The sequence below is a fragment of the Brachypodium distachyon genome, chromosome 4, assembly GCF_000005505.3.
Source record: "Brachypodium distachyon strain Bd21 chromosome 4, Brachypodium_distachyon_v3.0, whole genome shotgun sequence".
In the NCBI taxonomy this organism is placed as follows: domain Eukaryota; kingdom Viridiplantae; phylum Streptophyta; class Magnoliopsida; order Poales; family Poaceae; genus Brachypodium; species Brachypodium distachyon.
The window spans coordinates 21,702,650-21,720,918 of record NC_016134.3 but is presented as its reverse complement, the minus strand read 5'-3'; the positions used below and the strand labels follow the sequence as shown (position 1 = coordinate 21,720,918).

Below are 18,269 nucleotides of genomic sequence, written 5' to 3'. Positions count from 1 at the left end.
AACATTTAGATGTAGTTTATGTAGCAACAAAAAGATACATTTGCACTATCAAAACAATCACTCACAACACACCAAAAAAATTCACCTAGCTTAACAGCAAAAACACCTACAAAAAGTGTCCTCCATAAAACATCAAAAATCCCTTATAGAACATCAAAACCTCGTTGCAACATTGGTCTCAAAACTCATCACAACATCAAAATCTAGCATGCAACATTTGCAACATCGAAACAAATCCTACCTACGAGAATTTTGATTTTATGACACAATGTTGCGTATGAGATTTTTATGTTACGAGAGACCGATGTTGCGATGAGTTTTGGATGCTGCATATTAGATTTTGATATTGTGACAAAATGCTGCATATTAGACTTTTATGTTGCTACGGTCGACCAATGCTGCGAGCGGGAGCAGGTGGTGCTGCGAGGAGGGCCCGATGGTGATTCAAGTGGAAAGCGGTGGTGCTGCGAGGGAAGGCCACAGGTGCTGCGTGCGGGGCCGGTGGTGCTTCAAGAAGAAAGTGGTGGTGCTGCATGGGAAGGCCACAGGTCCTGTGAGCGGGTGCAGGCGTTGCTGCAAGCTGGAGCCGATGGCGCTTCAAGGCCTTAAGGGGAAGGCGGCGGTGCTGTGCGGGAAGGCCACCAGTGCTTTGAGCAGGTGGAGGCGTTGCTGCAAGTTGCAGCCGATGGTGCTTCAAGGCCTCAAGGGGAAGGCGGTGGTGCTGCGCGAGAAGGCCGCGGGTGCTGCGAGCGGGCGGCGGCGGTGCGGCAAGAAAAGACCACCGGTTCTGCAAGCGGGTGGCCAGCGAGCCGGAGCAGGCGATGCTGCGAGGGAAGGCTAGCGGGGGTGCGAGCAAGTGGCAGCGGTGCTGTGAGAGGAGGCTGTTGGAAAATTAAGCAATTTCGAGAATAACAAATTAATGATTAATTTCATAATATAGATCACGACAACAGTAGCAATTAGCATATGCATCTCGAATATACTAGAGGTATTCAACAGCATAATCAACAATAGTATAATCTCGCAGATCATAACTAAACAGTAGATCGAATTACGGTGTATGTACTATTGCGGTGTAGAGGAAGCCGTTGCAGTTGCGTTCGCTTGACGAAGTTGTTGATGAACAAGACGGCGGCGTGTCATGCACCCGCCGGTTCGAGGAGGCAGACGACCCGTGGTTGCAGGGAAGCGAGCAGTCGCGCGGAGCGCTTCCCAAAAACCTTATTCGCCCTCTCCCGTACAGGATCGCAAAGGCGAAAGGTTCCGGAGACCTGCTCTCTCGATCGCTGGTGCACGCCGCCGCTCGGGATAAAGTAGACTACGACGACGGCGCAAAAACGAGAGACAAGCGAAACCCTAACTCGGTTGTGTTGCGTACGGATCGGAGGGACGGGGCGGCTGTATATATAGTCACGCAGGTATAGGTTGGTTCGGTTTAGGAAATCTGAACTGACTCCACAAAATCTGCACGCGCCCGTAACAGATTCCAAAAATATCTCGCGTGCGTGATAAAAAGATAAGAAGCCCGGCCCCGACCTGACCCGACCCGACCCGACATGGCTCGAACTCGAACTCGATCCACGAAACGCGGCGCGCGCGCGTGTCGTGACGAGGTGAGGCGAGCGGAGGATGAGGACGCGTGGGGATTTCCCTTGAGCACTTACTCAATAGGTGTGAAGCAACATACATTATATGTTGGTCTCACTCACTCTAATCAAACAAGGTGAAACTATTCTCATTCCCACTTTCCTCATCTCACTTCATGAATGGGGCTTTGAGATTTTCAGAATTTATTAAAATTGGGCTCGAACTGATCAATCCCGCAACACCAAATTTTAACGGAGGCTATCGGTTCTGCGACCGGGTGAAACAACATTTGCAATGTACTCCTTCTGTTTCATAAAAATTGGCATGGAGAGCTAGTCCAAATCCGTGCTAACGTTTGTGGCAATCAGAATATACTAATCTCCTTTGCGATCATTCGGACAGCTTGGGCGACGCGATGTGGAAGACGGGCGGCGGCTCTGCCAACGTGCTGCTGCTTTGCGTGCATACGTGCGCGTGCTGCTGCGAGCGTTCCGCGAGAGGGTACAACATGCGATGCGCGCCGCCGTGCCGGCCTGCTGCTGCGAGCCCCGCGATGCACACGTGCTGCGACCGAGCCAGCTGCGCGCGTGCTTGGAAAGGGTGTGACCGAGCCAGCTGGGCGCCTGATCGATTCTCGTCCGAGCGAGCGAGCCACAGCCGCGCATTCTGCAAAAGAACCAGCGGAGCCTGGCGGATCGATTCATGGGGACACGTGGCGGACGAATGAGACGGCCGATGTTTTGCTCCAGATCGATCGGTCTAACGAGATCGTTTTCCAACCATTATTCATTTGTTGAAGATGAACCAATTGCAACAGAGATGACTCGTATAGGACTCGTCGTGTAGCTTCATCTTTGCCCACATGATGTATAGATTGCTGCTATTCTAGTCCTCTCTGTATAGCTTATCTAAATTTCAGTTAAACCGAAACCCGATTATGGTTTAAAGAGTTTCTGGCTTTAGGGTTCCTTTATTACAAAAAAATAATCGATTAGCATTCTTTGAAAATTATGAATTCTTATATGAAACCAAACGCACAACACTATTTGGTCCTCACGTAAATATTCAATTTTACGATTAGCGTGGATCCTTTTTGCGTTACATCATTATTACGCAACAACAATCATACAGTTGGCAAATGCGACAATACAATAGACTTACAACTGGACAAACAAATAGCTTAATCAGTCTAGAGTACGCTGTAAAGGTTGACCTACAAAAATAAAGCTCGTCAAGAGTCTAATAAGTGAACATCATATATCACCGTTAACACTAATTAAACGTGGTCTGGGTGATATCATAAGTCTGTCAATCAATTTTAGCAAAGAAATAAGAACAAAGTCATCGCATGGCAGACAATCATCAAACCATATCCAACTTACCAACATAAACTTTAGATTATATATCTGATTCACTCTATTTGCTATGTATAGTTTATTGCTGAACCTCTACAATATTTGCTCTTTCAACACAATGCATCCTCTGTTCGCAGGAATGATAGATAAGGATGCACAATGCTAACACAAAAGAAATGAGCCACTCAACACTCCACACCTCATCTCTGTATACAACATGTACGAACCACTCGAGACAAGACAATCCTGTAAACACATTTTGTAGGCCCCAATTCCTACAATCTCTAATCTTTCGAGCAAAACGGCATATCTAACTGTAACCAACCAGTAAATAGGAGCTGCCTCAGCTTGTTTCTTTGCAGCATCCTGGGTTGGTATGGCACAAATTGATGTCTTCCTGGTGCCTACAGGCTACGAACCAGCAGCTAACGAAAATAGTACAATGATGTATAGGGTTTGCTTGTCATGTCATCTTGCTTTGGATTTGCCTGTGCACGTGCACAAGGAACTCGACATAGGAAAGGCCTCCAGGCGCCTTGTCCTCTACCAAAAATGAGCGGAAGAAATTACCTGCAGGTGTATGAAATGTTTATTTAGTAAAGCTGCATGACAAAAATAGTGAAAACTTCACAACTTCCTCAGAGGACTAACCAGATGGTTCACCCCCCCTACATAGTCTCAACCTGCAAAGCAATCCCAAGGGATAAGAGGCTGATGCTGGAACTGCATAAGAAACCAGAAAGCACTGAACTTACCTCAAGTAAGAACATCTCTGGCGTCTTATTTCATTTAAAACTTCATTTACCTTCCTCGAGGGTTCATTGTCAAATTGCTCGAACACCAACTGCAAGTCAATTTATGTGTCAACTCTATTGTGATAAATAATTTAATATGAAGGGTATGCATTGAATTCGCATAAGAGCTGAACATAACCGTGTTGGTTATGTTCTCAACGGCCAGTGCAGTGAGATATGCAACCGCTTCAACGAAAAGCAGAGATACAGTTAAAAAGACTAACCTGGCTTGGCAATGCAGTCAAAGAAGTCACACCAAATATTTGTTCGAGCATAGCAGGGTCTAGCGCATCACCTACATAAATTAAACCATCCTCTCCGTTTTCCAACAAATAAACTCCATCCTCATGCACATTGTCACTATTGAGCATAAGGGGACTAGGTATAAGGGATTCATCGTCTCCCTGGAAAAAGGGCGTAATAAATTAATACATCAGCCCTTGCAAGAATTCAAAAGGTTCAAGTTTAATCTTGTAGCAATCTTTAGACCGAGAGCTTGTACCCTTGATGTGAGATTATGGAGTGAAATCAATCTCGGAAACACAAATGGAACCGCCAACAGAACAGAAATCGAGGAGATGACAGATATCCAATAGGAGCGCTCATCCACTCGTCCCTCATTTCGCAAGCCTATGCTTTTGATCAGTGCTGAAAAACAAGGTAGATAGATGATTAGTGGAGTCAATCCACATGGATGAAACAAAGGAATAAACTCTTAGTGGAAGTTGTCAAACCTAAAGTATACAACGGTAGGAGTTTGAGAGCCTCTGGGAGAATCAACTGCCCGGATGAGCTTACAGATGCACAGTTTTTACGGTAGGACTGGAGAATATTTATGCATGTATTTGTTACTTCCTCCCGAAGATGGGGTAGTGGAACTGTTGGAATGCTGTTGGCAGCTGCACAATACAACCAAGGTCAATCTCTAGCAGACATTTCATACAAGAATATTTAGCATTATTGTTCCATTTAAGGTTGATCTTGCACAAATAAATTTTCCATTAAGCAGAACAATAATAGAGAGAATTTAAGTCAACATAGATATAGATGCATATGAAAATGATCACCATGTTTACCTTGCTTCAAGAAGCATGCAAACTGAGTTTCCGAGTCAGCATATCGGAAAAGATTACTGAGCATACTTGTGCACTGAAGTGAGAGGTTCATGACCCGTATCCTTCTTTGCCCAAATACAGTAGTGTAGAGAAGTGCACACTGAAAGATGCCAGTAATAGCATGTGACCATTGTTTTCTAGTGGAAAGGGTGATGATTGGAGCAAGTAATCCAGCAAAAAAAACGACACCTTGATGACATTATTCATATCATTAACAACCACTAATATGATGGTAGGCATGAGACACTGAACGGGCTCAATGACTCATCAAGCAATCGGCATAGATTAAGATTCAAATCAAAATTTCCAAATACAAGGAGCATAACGACGGTCAAGCAAGGAAAATAAAAGGAACATCCAGTTTACTTCATCATACCTGGAAACCACATTCTGAATTTTCCTGTAACTTGTCATCATGCTTAAAGGTGACCATTACAGTTTTTTCAGAGTCAATCTGCATTGCACAAATTCCTTTTCAGAAGTGACGAAGGAGATAAATGTAAAATAGATCATGTATTCCACAAAATTTCATATGAATGAATAAGGTGATAAACAGCTGATGTGTGTTTATAAACATGAATGAAACCATGATGACTGAGATTGTGTATCAGTAGGATTTAGTCTGATCTGCAAACCAGTAAATTTGCAATTTGCAACCGTATGGCAAGCATATAAATCTAGAATAACTGATATTTGTATATTCGGTGACTGTACCAACTTATGTTATCGAATCAAATATGAGGAAAATAACAACTTTAGGAAAAGCTTTGTCCCAAATATTGCAGAAATATTTACACACAATTTTAAACTAATATAGGTTACTGACCGACGGAAGATCGATGTCAGTAGGAACACGCTTGCAGAAATTGCCAAAATAGTCTTGAACTTGGAGGCCCTGATGGCAAGTAGAGAAGGACATTAGTCATCATCAAATTATATAACATTGAAGCACTGTAGAACAATTATCGGACATTAAAGCCCACCTGACTGCAGCGGACACGCATGACAGCCTCAAAACCCTGAGGTCTACTGATATTCCATCTGAGATCATTGAAGAGCTTGGCGGGATCTGAAAGAGCAGAAAACGGATAGTAGTAGTAAACCTGCAAAAGAAAAATTACAAACTTAAAAAAAATACAGAAACAGATACCAAATAAAGCTTAATTGAGTACAGCACTGAGATGAGAAAATAAGGACAACTAAAGACACAAGTATTTCAGGCATAGGTGTTTAAGTACAGAAAGTGAAGTACGTTAGGTTCTCTTGCCCACCTGGGCGCCACAGTCAGGTCCGCTCATCCACTGTCATGGGCGCCAATGGTTTGTGATCATTTAGATATAGAGATAATGATTGTATGTTATTTAGGTAGTGTGGGTATCTATTTAGCCACGAGAGATATCGGTTTAGTCAGGAAGATAAAGATGCATTCTTCCCAATAAAAGTGAGGCCATATACCCATATGGATTATGCAATAAATGTGGGGAAAATACCAGTGAAAACCACTCAGAAATCATGTTTAGAAGTTCCAATTCTGAAAAAAAAAATTGAAACCATGTGGGAATTACTATTCATGTGGACAGTATAAAGGCTTGCACCTCTAAGACATGGTTTCCGTCAAAACCATCCCAAGTATGAATACAGGATGGCATAACATTTATTAAATTCGTTACAAAAACAGTAAAAAAAGGTACAACTTTTAAACCAAGTGTCAGAATTAGGATCCATTTTCACCAATTGGATCTCTCGTGGCGAATCTACAATATTAGACCCAATATGTGTATATTTTGGAGAGTAACTTTTGTGTTAAACCAAACAAGTTCATAATAATGTTTGTTTATCCTCGCACCTACTGTTATCTTCCATTTCTGTAAACATGTTTCAACTTGGAAAGGCAAGTTTCATCATAAATAGTTTGTATTGCATGGAAAGGAAGTACAGGTATAGTTCATAGGTGGCAGTACACATACTGTGTTGTAGGCCACTTAGCAGCCATAGTAGCCAACTTTAGAGAATGTTAGGCAAGTTCGCAACCATGTAAGCAGCTTAGAAAATGTTGGGAAAAAATCGTAGGTACTAGTTCACATATTGTGTTGTATACAACTTTCATCATTTTTAGACAAGTTATCATCACTATAGAAAAATCCATATGTGTTGGTGCAGAATAATATCATAAATTTTATATGCAATCATGGTAGGCAACTTAGAAAATTGTTAGACAGAATTTGTAGGTACTAATAGACATAAATATGTCGTAGGCAACTTTGCAGCAGCAAAGACAAATTAAGATTGTTCGCAAGCAAACAATAGGTATTAGTACATGTAATATGTTGTAGGGGAGCTGTAGCGACTGACCCCCCTCACAACATTATAACGCTTATGGCGCGTGGCGAGACGACTTCATAGACACATATTAATTTAGTATGGCAGGCAAATTAAATCACAATTCCAACTTAGTATGATGTCAGATTAAATCACAGCACACACCCACTGCCAAATTATGTCACAAAACACACTACTTGGTAAGTGTATAACCCTGTGCAGATACATCATACATGTAGTAAATAGCCACGGAAAATCTCAGCCTCCCTCAAAATGAAAAGAGAAAACAAAAATAAATGAATGATATAGGATGCTGCCTTTCCAGATGCCTTTCCAGAACAGAGAGAAGATCTGCTCGAGGGGATGGAGAGGACAAACTGGCCAGCGTCCAAGCGCTCACGCAGATCTGGAGACGACGGAGCAGCAGGAGAAATGCCACCCGCCGCCAGGTCTCTCTCTCTCGCTCACTCTCTCTCTCCCTCCCTCCCTCCCTCCCACGCGGACTGGTTTTCTCCCAATTTCTCTTTGATTTGATTTCACTCAGTCAATTCCCTCTCCTCTCTGTCCCTCCCTCCCGCGCGGACTAGTTTTCTACTTCCCACGCGCGCCCCTGCTATCTCTTCCGCGCACGGGGCGCCTGCAATGCTTATGTGGCGTCACATCTTAACCGCCACAGAGGTTGAATCGTCCAGGAGACGACATCTCAACGCCACAGCCAAATTCTATCGTGTGGGTCGACGCGGCGGCAGTCAGGGGCGTCACAACATTGTATCGTCGCCATAACGACAATATGACGACATATTAAAAACTATGGCAGCTGCACTTGATAGTGTTTAAAAGAAAACTAAAGGAGCACACATAGCATACCCAGCCACTAATGTTTAACATTTTTATCAAGTAAATGGAAGAAAGCATACCCGGCCACCTGTGGTATTGGGAACGACAGATATTGAAGCAATATCAACATATGATTGAGTAGTGAGGAACACATCCACACAGACCTGAATAGAAAACAAAAATATAAAAGAACATTTCATCATGGCATGCAAACAAAAAAAACTCTTCTCAAGCTCTTAAGGAACTAAATTATCGTACCTGGTACTCAGCAAATTCTAGTGCCATCGTCTTTAGAGTTTTATCAACAGGCTGCAGAAGTTTATGTGGTTCCTGGAAATTGCACATAATTACAACAGTATGCTAGTGGAGATGTTTCATTTAAAGAAATGCCATGTAAAATGTAGAAGCAATTGCTATTACTACAGTAATTAAATGTAAAAGGTCTACGAAACAATGTATACCTTATCGCCAATGGAAACAACATTTGCTCTACCTTCAGCTTCTCTACCAGATAAAGAACCAACACCAACAGATGGCAGCTCTGCGATCAATATAACATTGTCAACAGAATGCCCTCTTTCATTTTTTGAAGTGAAGGAGAAATTAGCAGTGGAAAACTTTGTAAGTCTAAAGCATTTTGCAAACAACCAGCAACTAAAATTTGCAAAAACTTGGACATGGCCAATTTGGTATGCTGTATCAATTTACTAAGTAAACTTTGCCCTAAAGAGAGAAAGCAAGAAAAAAAATCCCAAGACAATTTAGGATCTAAGGTATCTGGTTAGGCTAATTTCATGTGCAGAAAACAACAATTTCACCAATGTGGTTTTTGTCTTCTGTTGAGCATGCAGACAGATGTTCTCTATTACAAGATGGCAGATATGTTCAATACTTCCCAAATCAGATTAAGGGTGAGCTCATCCCATTACAAATGAATAACCATATAAATTAAAACCCAACAAAATGAAAGCATGCCTAAAACATTGGTATCCAATCACGAAGCTGCATCTTAAATTGTTTTACTAGTTTACTAAGTTCACTAAGCATACCTGACTGAGATAACTATGTAGTTCAAACAGTTTGACTAAATTAATAAGTATACCTGACTGAAAAACAAGTAGCTTTCCACCAGTAGATTTCATAGCCAGGAAGGCAGCCTGCAAAACATACATAAGAAAAAAGATGTTCAATAAACCATGTTGAAGCAATGCAATTATGTAAATACAAGTTACAATAAGGTCCATTTCTTAATCCTGGCCTATGGCACAAGACTGTTTCCAAATGTTTCAAAACCACCAAGAACACAACATTCAACTGTTAAAACTGTCTACTTTACACCCTTCATAATTCCAGCCAGTATTGATGTAATTGGTGGAGGATTTTGCTGATGTGGAATTGAATGCATACTGTGACAGGTGGGTTCACATGTCATCCAGCAGACCTTCCTCTTTTTCTGTTCTCAAACCCCCCCCCCCCCCAAAAAAAAAAATACTCCTCCGCAGGCTCTCCACAGTTTGAACATTCAGTTGAAAAGCAAACTCATGCCTTTCTTCAAGGTTTAAAATTGATTTTTTTTCTAATAAGTTGCTGCTAAAAAGGAGTGTTTTCCCTAGACAAGGCTTTCTGGCAAATAAAATTTGTGCAATAATATTGTGTCACCAGAAAAAAAAATACCTTCATAGCTGCTCCAAAAGCAGAATCAGCAACCCTATTATTCTCAAACATGTTAGGGATGCTTTCTAACAGCTGTTCCAGATTTTCTCGGCACTGGAATCACAAAAATAAAGATTATGAGGTCTAGAAATGCATTCAAGCATGAAAAGATTTTCATCAAAGCTTTTGTAAGAGAATAAATGAAAAGATAAATAATATCTAATAACCATAAATTTAATTAGCTTTAGTGCAAACCTCAGAAATTGGGAGAATCAGGTCCATTTGAAGAGGTGTATATACGTCTTGGACATCAGGAACGATGAGCATCAAAGGCTGAAAGGAATGAGCAGCTCGTATTTATTCAGAAGCAAAATATTAAGCATAATTCAAAACTAGCGAGTTTATCTTTTAAGCTTGAAAATAATTTACAAAAATGCAATAAGAGTTTACAGGACAGCAAACAAAAAAACTACTAGATTTAGCAGCTGATTAAAAAGAAACAGGTGGAGGGGTCAAAACTTTCACTACTTTGATAAAGAAGCTGGAGACAAGTTTGAGAAAAATGCAACCTAGATGTTGGTCAACTCAATATGCCAAACCAAAGTGCTCTGCCGCTATTATTCTTTAGATCACTTGAAAGGAAATGTGGGGGACAACTTGTTTGTCCAATACCTGCTGCTGAGCACGTTTCAAACTGTAAAAATGAACAGCAGAATCAAATGTGGCAATCCCAACCATTGTCCGAGGACCCTCCTACATAAGACAAAAAAAAGTTCTGTGACTTCCCAAATAAGAATTTACCATATCTTAGAAATCTACCATTAAGAGGTTAAGAAAATTAATCCATCCGATAAAAATTGCTGTTGTTCGAAGCATGTGGTCAGATGTTTTGATCTTCATCTTTTAAAATATTAAGATTGTTGTGTGAAAATTAAATTATGAGTAGTCATCATGAAAAACAAAATCTGAAGGTTGTACTTTCATGGTTACAATATAATTTGAGAAAACTAATGATCAACGATGCATCTCAGCAATCAATGTTAGTTTAGAACATCAACAGATTTCATGAAGTAATAGACAGTAAGAAGTAAACAGCAATAAGTCTATGAAAACCCAAGTTTTGCAGTTACTTTAATTTTATCCAATCTTGTGAACTGTTCATATAGTACCTAGGAACCCATGATTTGTTGTTCAAATTATGCCATGGTATCAAAAACAATAATGCTCACTGATTGTGTGATACAGCGGGCCCCATGAACACATCTTCATCACCTAGTTCACCCACTACACCAAACACCCCTCCAATATTTGAAGAACCAATGACAAGGCACGAGGCAAGGAAAAACAAAGAGGTAAAACATTTCTTTACTGCCCATACCATTTGAAATGGTCTTGAATGGAGTACCACCCGATGCTTGTGTCATATGTGTGCTTTGGTGTGAAGAAACCCCCACCCAGAAGATAGGACACGTCAAGACACAACTCTCAGGCTCTAGTCAGAACTTCTGACCAAGTTCCCACCTCAGAACTTCTGATGGAGAATAGAATACCCTTGCTGAAGTCTTAAGTTCCATTTCCAGTCATACTTTCGACCGACTTAACTTTGGCACTTACAACCCAGCTTCAAAGCCTCTGTTCGACTTCTAACTTCTGAACCAACCTTGGACGGAACTTCCGAAGCTGCACCAAGTCGACGCCAGCTTTTGTTCAGAACCTCTGAGACGCTTTGGATCAGAACTTCTGACAGCACCGTCTGCGTATGGCTAGTGGAGCTCCAACCCATGTACCACTTAACCCCAAACTTAAACCCACTAAGCGGCTCAGGGATGAGACTGTAAATACCCCTCAACTCCTCTAAGCTAGGGTTAGAGCCTTTATGATATGTTTAATTGAGCTTTGCTCCTTTTCCAAGACCAAGGCCACCTTTCATGGTGATGAACCCTAAATCCACCTAGATTCTAGTTTCTTATTATTGTGAGGATCAGGGAATTCCACCGTCCATTGGATGGGCTACAATTCCATCCAGAAATAAGTTGATTTGAGTTCAGTTTCAAAGGTTTTCTAAAGGGAGTTAGTTATTGGTTTTGCAATATCTCGTTTGCTTTGCTAGTTATTGTCCAATTCAGGAAGAACAAGGCCTCATGCATATAAATTGGTATCAAGAGCAAGGTTGCCACGAAGTTGGACTTGTATCCTTCCTTTTCCCCATTTTTTGCTAGCTACCTTTTGGTTTTTCATACCTATTTCAAAAGCATGGATGCAACGAATTTGGCCTTTGTTGGAACTTCTGAAGCAACGTTGATACACTTAGTGCCCAAGGGATGAGACTCTGAGATGCTTTGGATCGAAACTTCCCAGTCCAATGTCTACGTACGGTTAATGGGGCTCTACTCATGTGTTACTTAAGCCCAAACTTAATACACTTAGTGCCTAAGGGATGAGACTATAAATATCCCCCAACGGCACTGCTCTCCTCGCCTTGAATCTGTCCCTAAGTCCACCTAGATTCTACTTTCTACCTATTGCAACGACTGAGGAATTCCACCCAATTGTTGGAGTGGCAGCAGTTAAAACAAGTGCATAAGTTTATTTGAGTTCGATTCCAAAGGCTTTCTCATTGGAGTTTGTTGTTAGTTTTGCAATCTCTCATTTGCTTTGCTAGTGATCGTCCAGTTCCTAAATATCGAGCACTTACACCATATCAATGTGCCATCATTGATCAATCCACAGTATGCTTGAAAGCAAATGGTGTTAAACAAATAAGATAACGAATAGAATAAAGAACCTATTTTATCGATATTAAAAAAAATCTATGTTATTGATATTTAAGATTGACTTTTGGCACTGTATAAGTATACAACTTCACAAATACTAGACTGATCTTCTAGGTACATAAGCGCATGGTAACATGGTGTATATGTTTGTTGAGATTGACTCAGATTATTACTTACCGGAAGATCAGAAATGGCCTGAGAAATTGCACTACAAGCTGCAGCAGTTGCGCCAGTTTGTACAGCATTCATGGAGACATCAATTAGGAAGAAATATAGAGCAGGCATTGGATCACGAACCTGAAATTAAATTAGAAACATACCGTCTTATTTAATGGCAGATTCAAAAGTAAGATAATGATGCATCAAGAAGCACCAACCAGAAATTCCTTGGTGGCAACAAATTCCACAGTTCCTTTACATAACTCAGGTCTGTCATCAGCATCACGCCGTCTACCGTCAGGACCTAAGTTACACAAGTACCCCCTAGGAGTATCATTGCTAAATCCTGCGATTAGGCAATTGAATTAACTATATGTTAAACTTTAAGAAACAGGACATGCTAAATTAACAGCAATATACTTGCCGACAAAAGGGGTTAGGTCTGATTTAACTGAATTGCTCAACATTATATTTTAGCTTGTACACTTCTTAATAAGGAGTAAGATAAATGAGCAAAGTTAGAACTAATAAAGATAACAGTTGGGTACAAATTAATGATGAGCAGCTGCAGCTGACCACCATGTTTCTGCGGACCAAGAACACGGGGTGCAATATTACGGGAAAGACTAATATGAGCCTATATTCATTTGCAACCCCTCCATGATTTTGTACACTTAATTTTTTTTTAAAATTCTCATGGCACTGGAAATTTAATTTAGATATTTCGATACATGTACAAAAAAATTAGAAAATATGATCATGTGCATTATACAAAATAAAATAGATAAGAATATCTCTTTGTTATACAACTTAATATATCTTAGTTTTTTACAGGAGACACTTTTTAGTACTATGAATTTTCTGAGATGAGTGTGCAAACTCGCAAAGAGGTTCATCGCAAGCAACAACTATTACAGTACATAAATATATTCACAAAATCTGCTTTGGCAATTTTAGGATGATAGAATGAGATTCAAACCCAAAATGTCGATTACATATTCAGAACAGTACACACCAAATGTATTCACATTTTTAGGATGACAGAATATGATTTTCATACGAACAAAGCCTATTACGGAAGTGTTTCTGCAGCAGAGGCAGATAACAAACATTTACAAGATTAGTTGCAATTATAGAAATCATAAAATAACCTATTATAAAATTAAAGTAGTAAATGAGATTGAAATGCTTCTTTAGCCCTTACCACATAAATTACAGATAAAATGCCGCCCTTGGTCAATGAATCTCATGAAAGCATTTATGTACGCTTTGCAACGAGAACACCGTACAGGGCCCATCTCTCCAAAGTCCACAAGCTAAAATAGTGTGAAAAATAGGTGAAACTCATAAGTGAGAGAGAACAAACTTATTGATCAAATTACACTGATGGACATTCCACAAATAACTGGTACCCTGGAAATAAGAATGCAAGTTCGGAGAACCTTCAATCAGAATAATAACTAGTCTGCCTACAATAAAATACTGTATGCAGTAACATGCAGATCAAGTGAAAGCCATCGCCAAGAATAGTGTTATGCCTCTATCCCGTTTTTGTACCACTATTTTGTCAGTGCTTTTAAATGTTACTATGATCAAATTCATAGCCTTGTGCCATGGATGTATGACCAGAAGCAGCACAAGAGGAGTCCTGGACATAGACACGGTGCTGCAGCATGACTCAAATATTTAGTTACATACTACTACCAGCATGGATATTGGACAGTTTGGTACTTAATCATGTTAGCTCAAATACTTCGGATTCCTTGCTTAGAGATGAGTTCATTAGTGGTCAAGTCATCCATCTATATAAGAATGGCAAAGTAAACAAGATTGCCAGACTATCCTCTTTTTCCAGTAGGCCTTAAAGCCTATCTATCATGACAGGAACAGCCCTGCTAACAGCTACTCCCACCGTCAGCTATTAAGTGTGGCAACTTTAAATAGATACATGACGGAGGGAGTAGATGAGAGCGATCGCACTACACTTAGTCCTTGTACTACAAACCCAAGCATGTACATGGCACTTGCTATGGAAATTCACGATTAGGAACTTATTTTCTTATAATTATGAGATCAAGCACAAAGTAAAACAGCAAACATACTGACCAATAGTAGTTATCCCTAGTTTCTTGCTTTATGTGGCAAGCTACTCAGCACTAGATGCTTAGAATACAGTACTGCATTGTAGATATTGATTAACTTGACAGGCTACTCAGCAGGATGCTTACACTACAGTACTGCACTGTAGATATTGATAAATCAGACAGTCAGATGGTGAGGAGATAGACAGAGCCCAATAGCATACATATATCTCCTCTGGTTTGACTCGCATAATCTAACTAAGGAAATGCTCTATTGCAAGTGATGCTGGTGAAGTGAGATTACTGTCAGGCACATAACTAAACAGCATGGCAATATTTTTCTGCAGGTGGAATGGTTCGTTTTAATTCAAATGAAATAAAAAAAATGTACTGCATCAACTATTACTGTAGGTTCCAATAGACTGGCATTATCATCCCAGTGTGCTAATGCAGAATTCATTCATCGGATAAGTGCCAAGTCATAGAACAACAGTTCAGTTAATATAGTAACTATCAAGTAGGTCATATATGTGCGAACTTTACTGAACATAAGTCCATGTAAAATGTTTTATATAGGTAAACAAGTGATATAAAGTACCTGAATAGGTTCCTCAGATGGGTGAGGAAGAGAAAAGGGTTGAACCATCAGAGACAAAGGCATGCCCGATGATGTTAAGAGATCACTTGTACAAGGTATCTGCCAGCACAGATTTACAGCGATTTAGAAGATACAAATTCCCAGAGATTGAGGGGAAAGCAGACAGATAATGCTACCTGATTCACAGAACACCTCATCAAACGAGGGCTACAGTTCCCAGTGTCCTTCACAATAAATTCACTAGATGCAGCCTGGAATCAACAATGCTAATTTTATATAAGACAACAAACAGCTTTCTGATATTTGAATAAGAACTGACTCCCATTTACAAATATGTAGCTAGAAAACGTACCGGTGGAATGGATGCTTGTCCACCTTGACGAGTCTCAAAAATAATGACTGATGTTTCAGCCATTGGTCGTGGAATTTGATTAGGGTCGATTTTGGATGGGGTTGAGACCTGGGTTCCAGCATGGGGGGAATATGGAAAGGTTGGGGTGGTTGGGGGAGGCAACCCTTGCCCAGGCATACTTGGTGGCATGCCACCAGGAATGGTCGACATAGGTGGTTGCATAGCACCATAGAAAGCTCCCTACGACCAATACAATCTGTCAAAGTGGCAGTTTCAAACGTTCCAGGGAGTCCAAGCAGCACAACAGTTGTACCAACTAACAAGTCAGCATTTGGCTCTTCCAAACCACAAAAACATATGCAGGAAAAAAAATCAAACTGGCTCTGAGTAGACAAATCTCATAATAAATCATAAACAGTATTAAACTAAAAAATGGTAATGGACAAGGATTAAGAGTCTTGACTAGTCTCGCGCTCACTACTTGGGTATTGGATCGGCACCTCGACTCGACTCGTATTTTCATCAAAATGGACAAGGAACTAAATACAGATCCCAAGCCCCATGCTAGAAACATTATTTTCATCAAAAGGATCACATGATCGAATTATAAACATTAGAAGCTAATTTGGCTAACATTATCTTTTTTCACCTGTAGTCAATCATCATAAGGTACACCCAATGATGTTATCCCATCAAAACCGTAAATTGTTCATAACTGGGATATAAACATATGAAAATTTCCTCATGCACACAACACCAGAAAAGATACTAGAATAATCTTCAACCTTTCCACTTGCCACCCTAACCCCATACAAATATCACCATTTCAAACGAGAGATAAAATCAAAGATAAAATTTTGATCACCTGTGACTGCCGAGATGGAGGCCCAAAAGCCGGTACATTAGCCCTGGATGGTCCGGTGAATGGCCCCTGCGGTGACATAGATGATGATTGTGCAGCAAAAGGTGGCTGCATACCTGGTGGCGGACCCCCAAATCGGGGAGGGCCACTGAACGACGGTGCCTGCTGCTGTGGAGCCCCAAGACTCGGGCTGGCTTGCAATGGCGCTGCCCCAGTTGTAATAGGCTGTCCAGATAATGCCGGCCGCTGGACACCAAATGGCGGTGGTGCTGCCTGAGACCATGCAGTAGAAGACCCACCGAAAGGAGGCTGAGAGACCGCCCCAGGAGGACCGCCGGACGGAGGCGGCGCCTGAGAAGTAGCCGCTGGAGGGCCGCCGAACGGAGGCCCCGGCCGGGACATGGGTCCACCGAAGGGAATAGACTGCTTGGAGACTGCCCCAGGAGGGCCACCGAAAGGCGGTGGCTGCGAGAACGCAGCCGCAGGAGGCCCACCGAACGGCGCGCCGGCCGACGTAGTCGGGGGCCTCACGAACGACGGCTGCGACGGCGCGGGCGGGCTGCCGGGGAAAGGGCGGGCGGCGGGCGGGCCCGTCGCCGGCCCACGAATCACCGACGGCCGGGCGGAGTACGCAGACGGGGGTCCGTTGCCCACCTGCGCAGCCGGAGGAGCCGCTTGCGGCGTGAGCCCGCGGGGCGCCCCCGGGGGCGGCGCGGAGGCTCGGGAGATTTGCATGTTTGAGAACGGCGCCTGCAAAGCAGCAGCCCCCGGACCCGATCCAGGCGGCGTGCTAGGGTTTTGCGCGCCGAACGGCGGCGGCGGCGAGGACGACGACGAGGGTGTCATGGATCGCGGCGAGATCGGGATCTGGGTGGTGAGGGGAAGGCGTCGGAGTGTTTAGAACAGGTGAACAGGGAACTGTCGAAGCGTTTCGGCGTTTCCTTCCCGTTGGCGATCTCGTTCGGTGCAGAAGGCTGGCCACGGCCACGGGACCGACGTCTTGCTCGCTGTCACAAACTCTTCCGTGCAACTGTCATGTCTGGACTCACAGTCACACCTCCGGGAGTAACAAATGTAGTAACTAAATTACCAATTAAGTAATTTGGGTGACGTGTCGTGTTATTAATGAGAAAAGAAAGGGTTGGGTAACTAGATATGTTACCATCACATCACACTTTCCAACATACAATGAGTTTATAAAACTAACAAATGAGGTTTTTATGTTACCACTAATATGTTACTACACACTATTGAAGTAGTAATATAAACTAGTAATATATGCATGTTACTAGTTTATGTTACTCCAATATGACCAGTCTCAAGGCGTGGACTGCTGGGTTTTCTGTCGATCGGGCATTTGGGATTTCAATGGATCGGGCATTTGGGTTTTGTTCTTCTCGTACCGATGTCACGTAGGATAATTGATGACGTGGAAAAAAATGAAGAGTCATTTACTTTCGGCGAAAAAAAGCAAATTCTCCATTGTACAAAATTTCACATTTTCTTAACATTTATTTATTTAATTTTATTCATCTAACCATTCTAACATTAATTGTAAGATAAGACAATAAGAGATGACCTATCGTAAAACTAGATGATGTCCCGCACATTGTTGCGAAAATTTTTACTTAACATACATGAGTGAAAAGGAGCAAGAAAAGAGTATACAGTGAAAATGTATAATGGAATTGTATGATAGATTATAAATTCTTCAGTTAGTTGAGATAGCTCGATGAAAAGTAGCATGCCTGCATGTGCAAATATATGAGTTTCCCACTAAATA

General features: G+C 41.6%; 1 protein-coding gene across 1 annotated transcript; it reads right to left on the bottom strand.

The window, feature by feature from the left end:
* Positions 1-2,951: 2,951 nt before the first annotated feature.
* On the bottom strand, positions 2,952-17,443 carry LOC100821842 (protein transport protein Sec24-like CEF). Its single transcript, XM_003576002.4, has 24 exons — positions 16,490-17,443; positions 15,625-15,864; positions 15,449-15,523; positions 15,273-15,371; positions 13,798-13,909; positions 12,812-12,939; positions 12,612-12,731; positions 10,333-10,413; positions 9,916-9,993; positions 9,682-9,774; positions 9,110-9,164; positions 8,469-8,548; positions 8,266-8,337; positions 8,088-8,171; positions 5,835-5,954; positions 5,678-5,746; positions 5,228-5,305; positions 4,813-4,951; positions 4,471-4,635; positions 4,239-4,384; positions 3,961-4,140; positions 3,698-3,786; positions 3,594-3,625; positions 2,952-3,512 (listed from the first exon to the last, which is right to left on the bottom strand). The coding sequence occupies exons 1-24, from the start codon at positions 17,330-17,332 to the stop codon at positions 3,406-3,408; spliced, it is 3,285 nt and encodes a 1,094-aa protein (XP_003576050.1). The 5' UTR covers positions 17,333-17,443; the 3' UTR covers positions 2,952-3,405.
* Between the last annotated feature and the right edge of the window lie 826 nt (positions 17,444-18,269).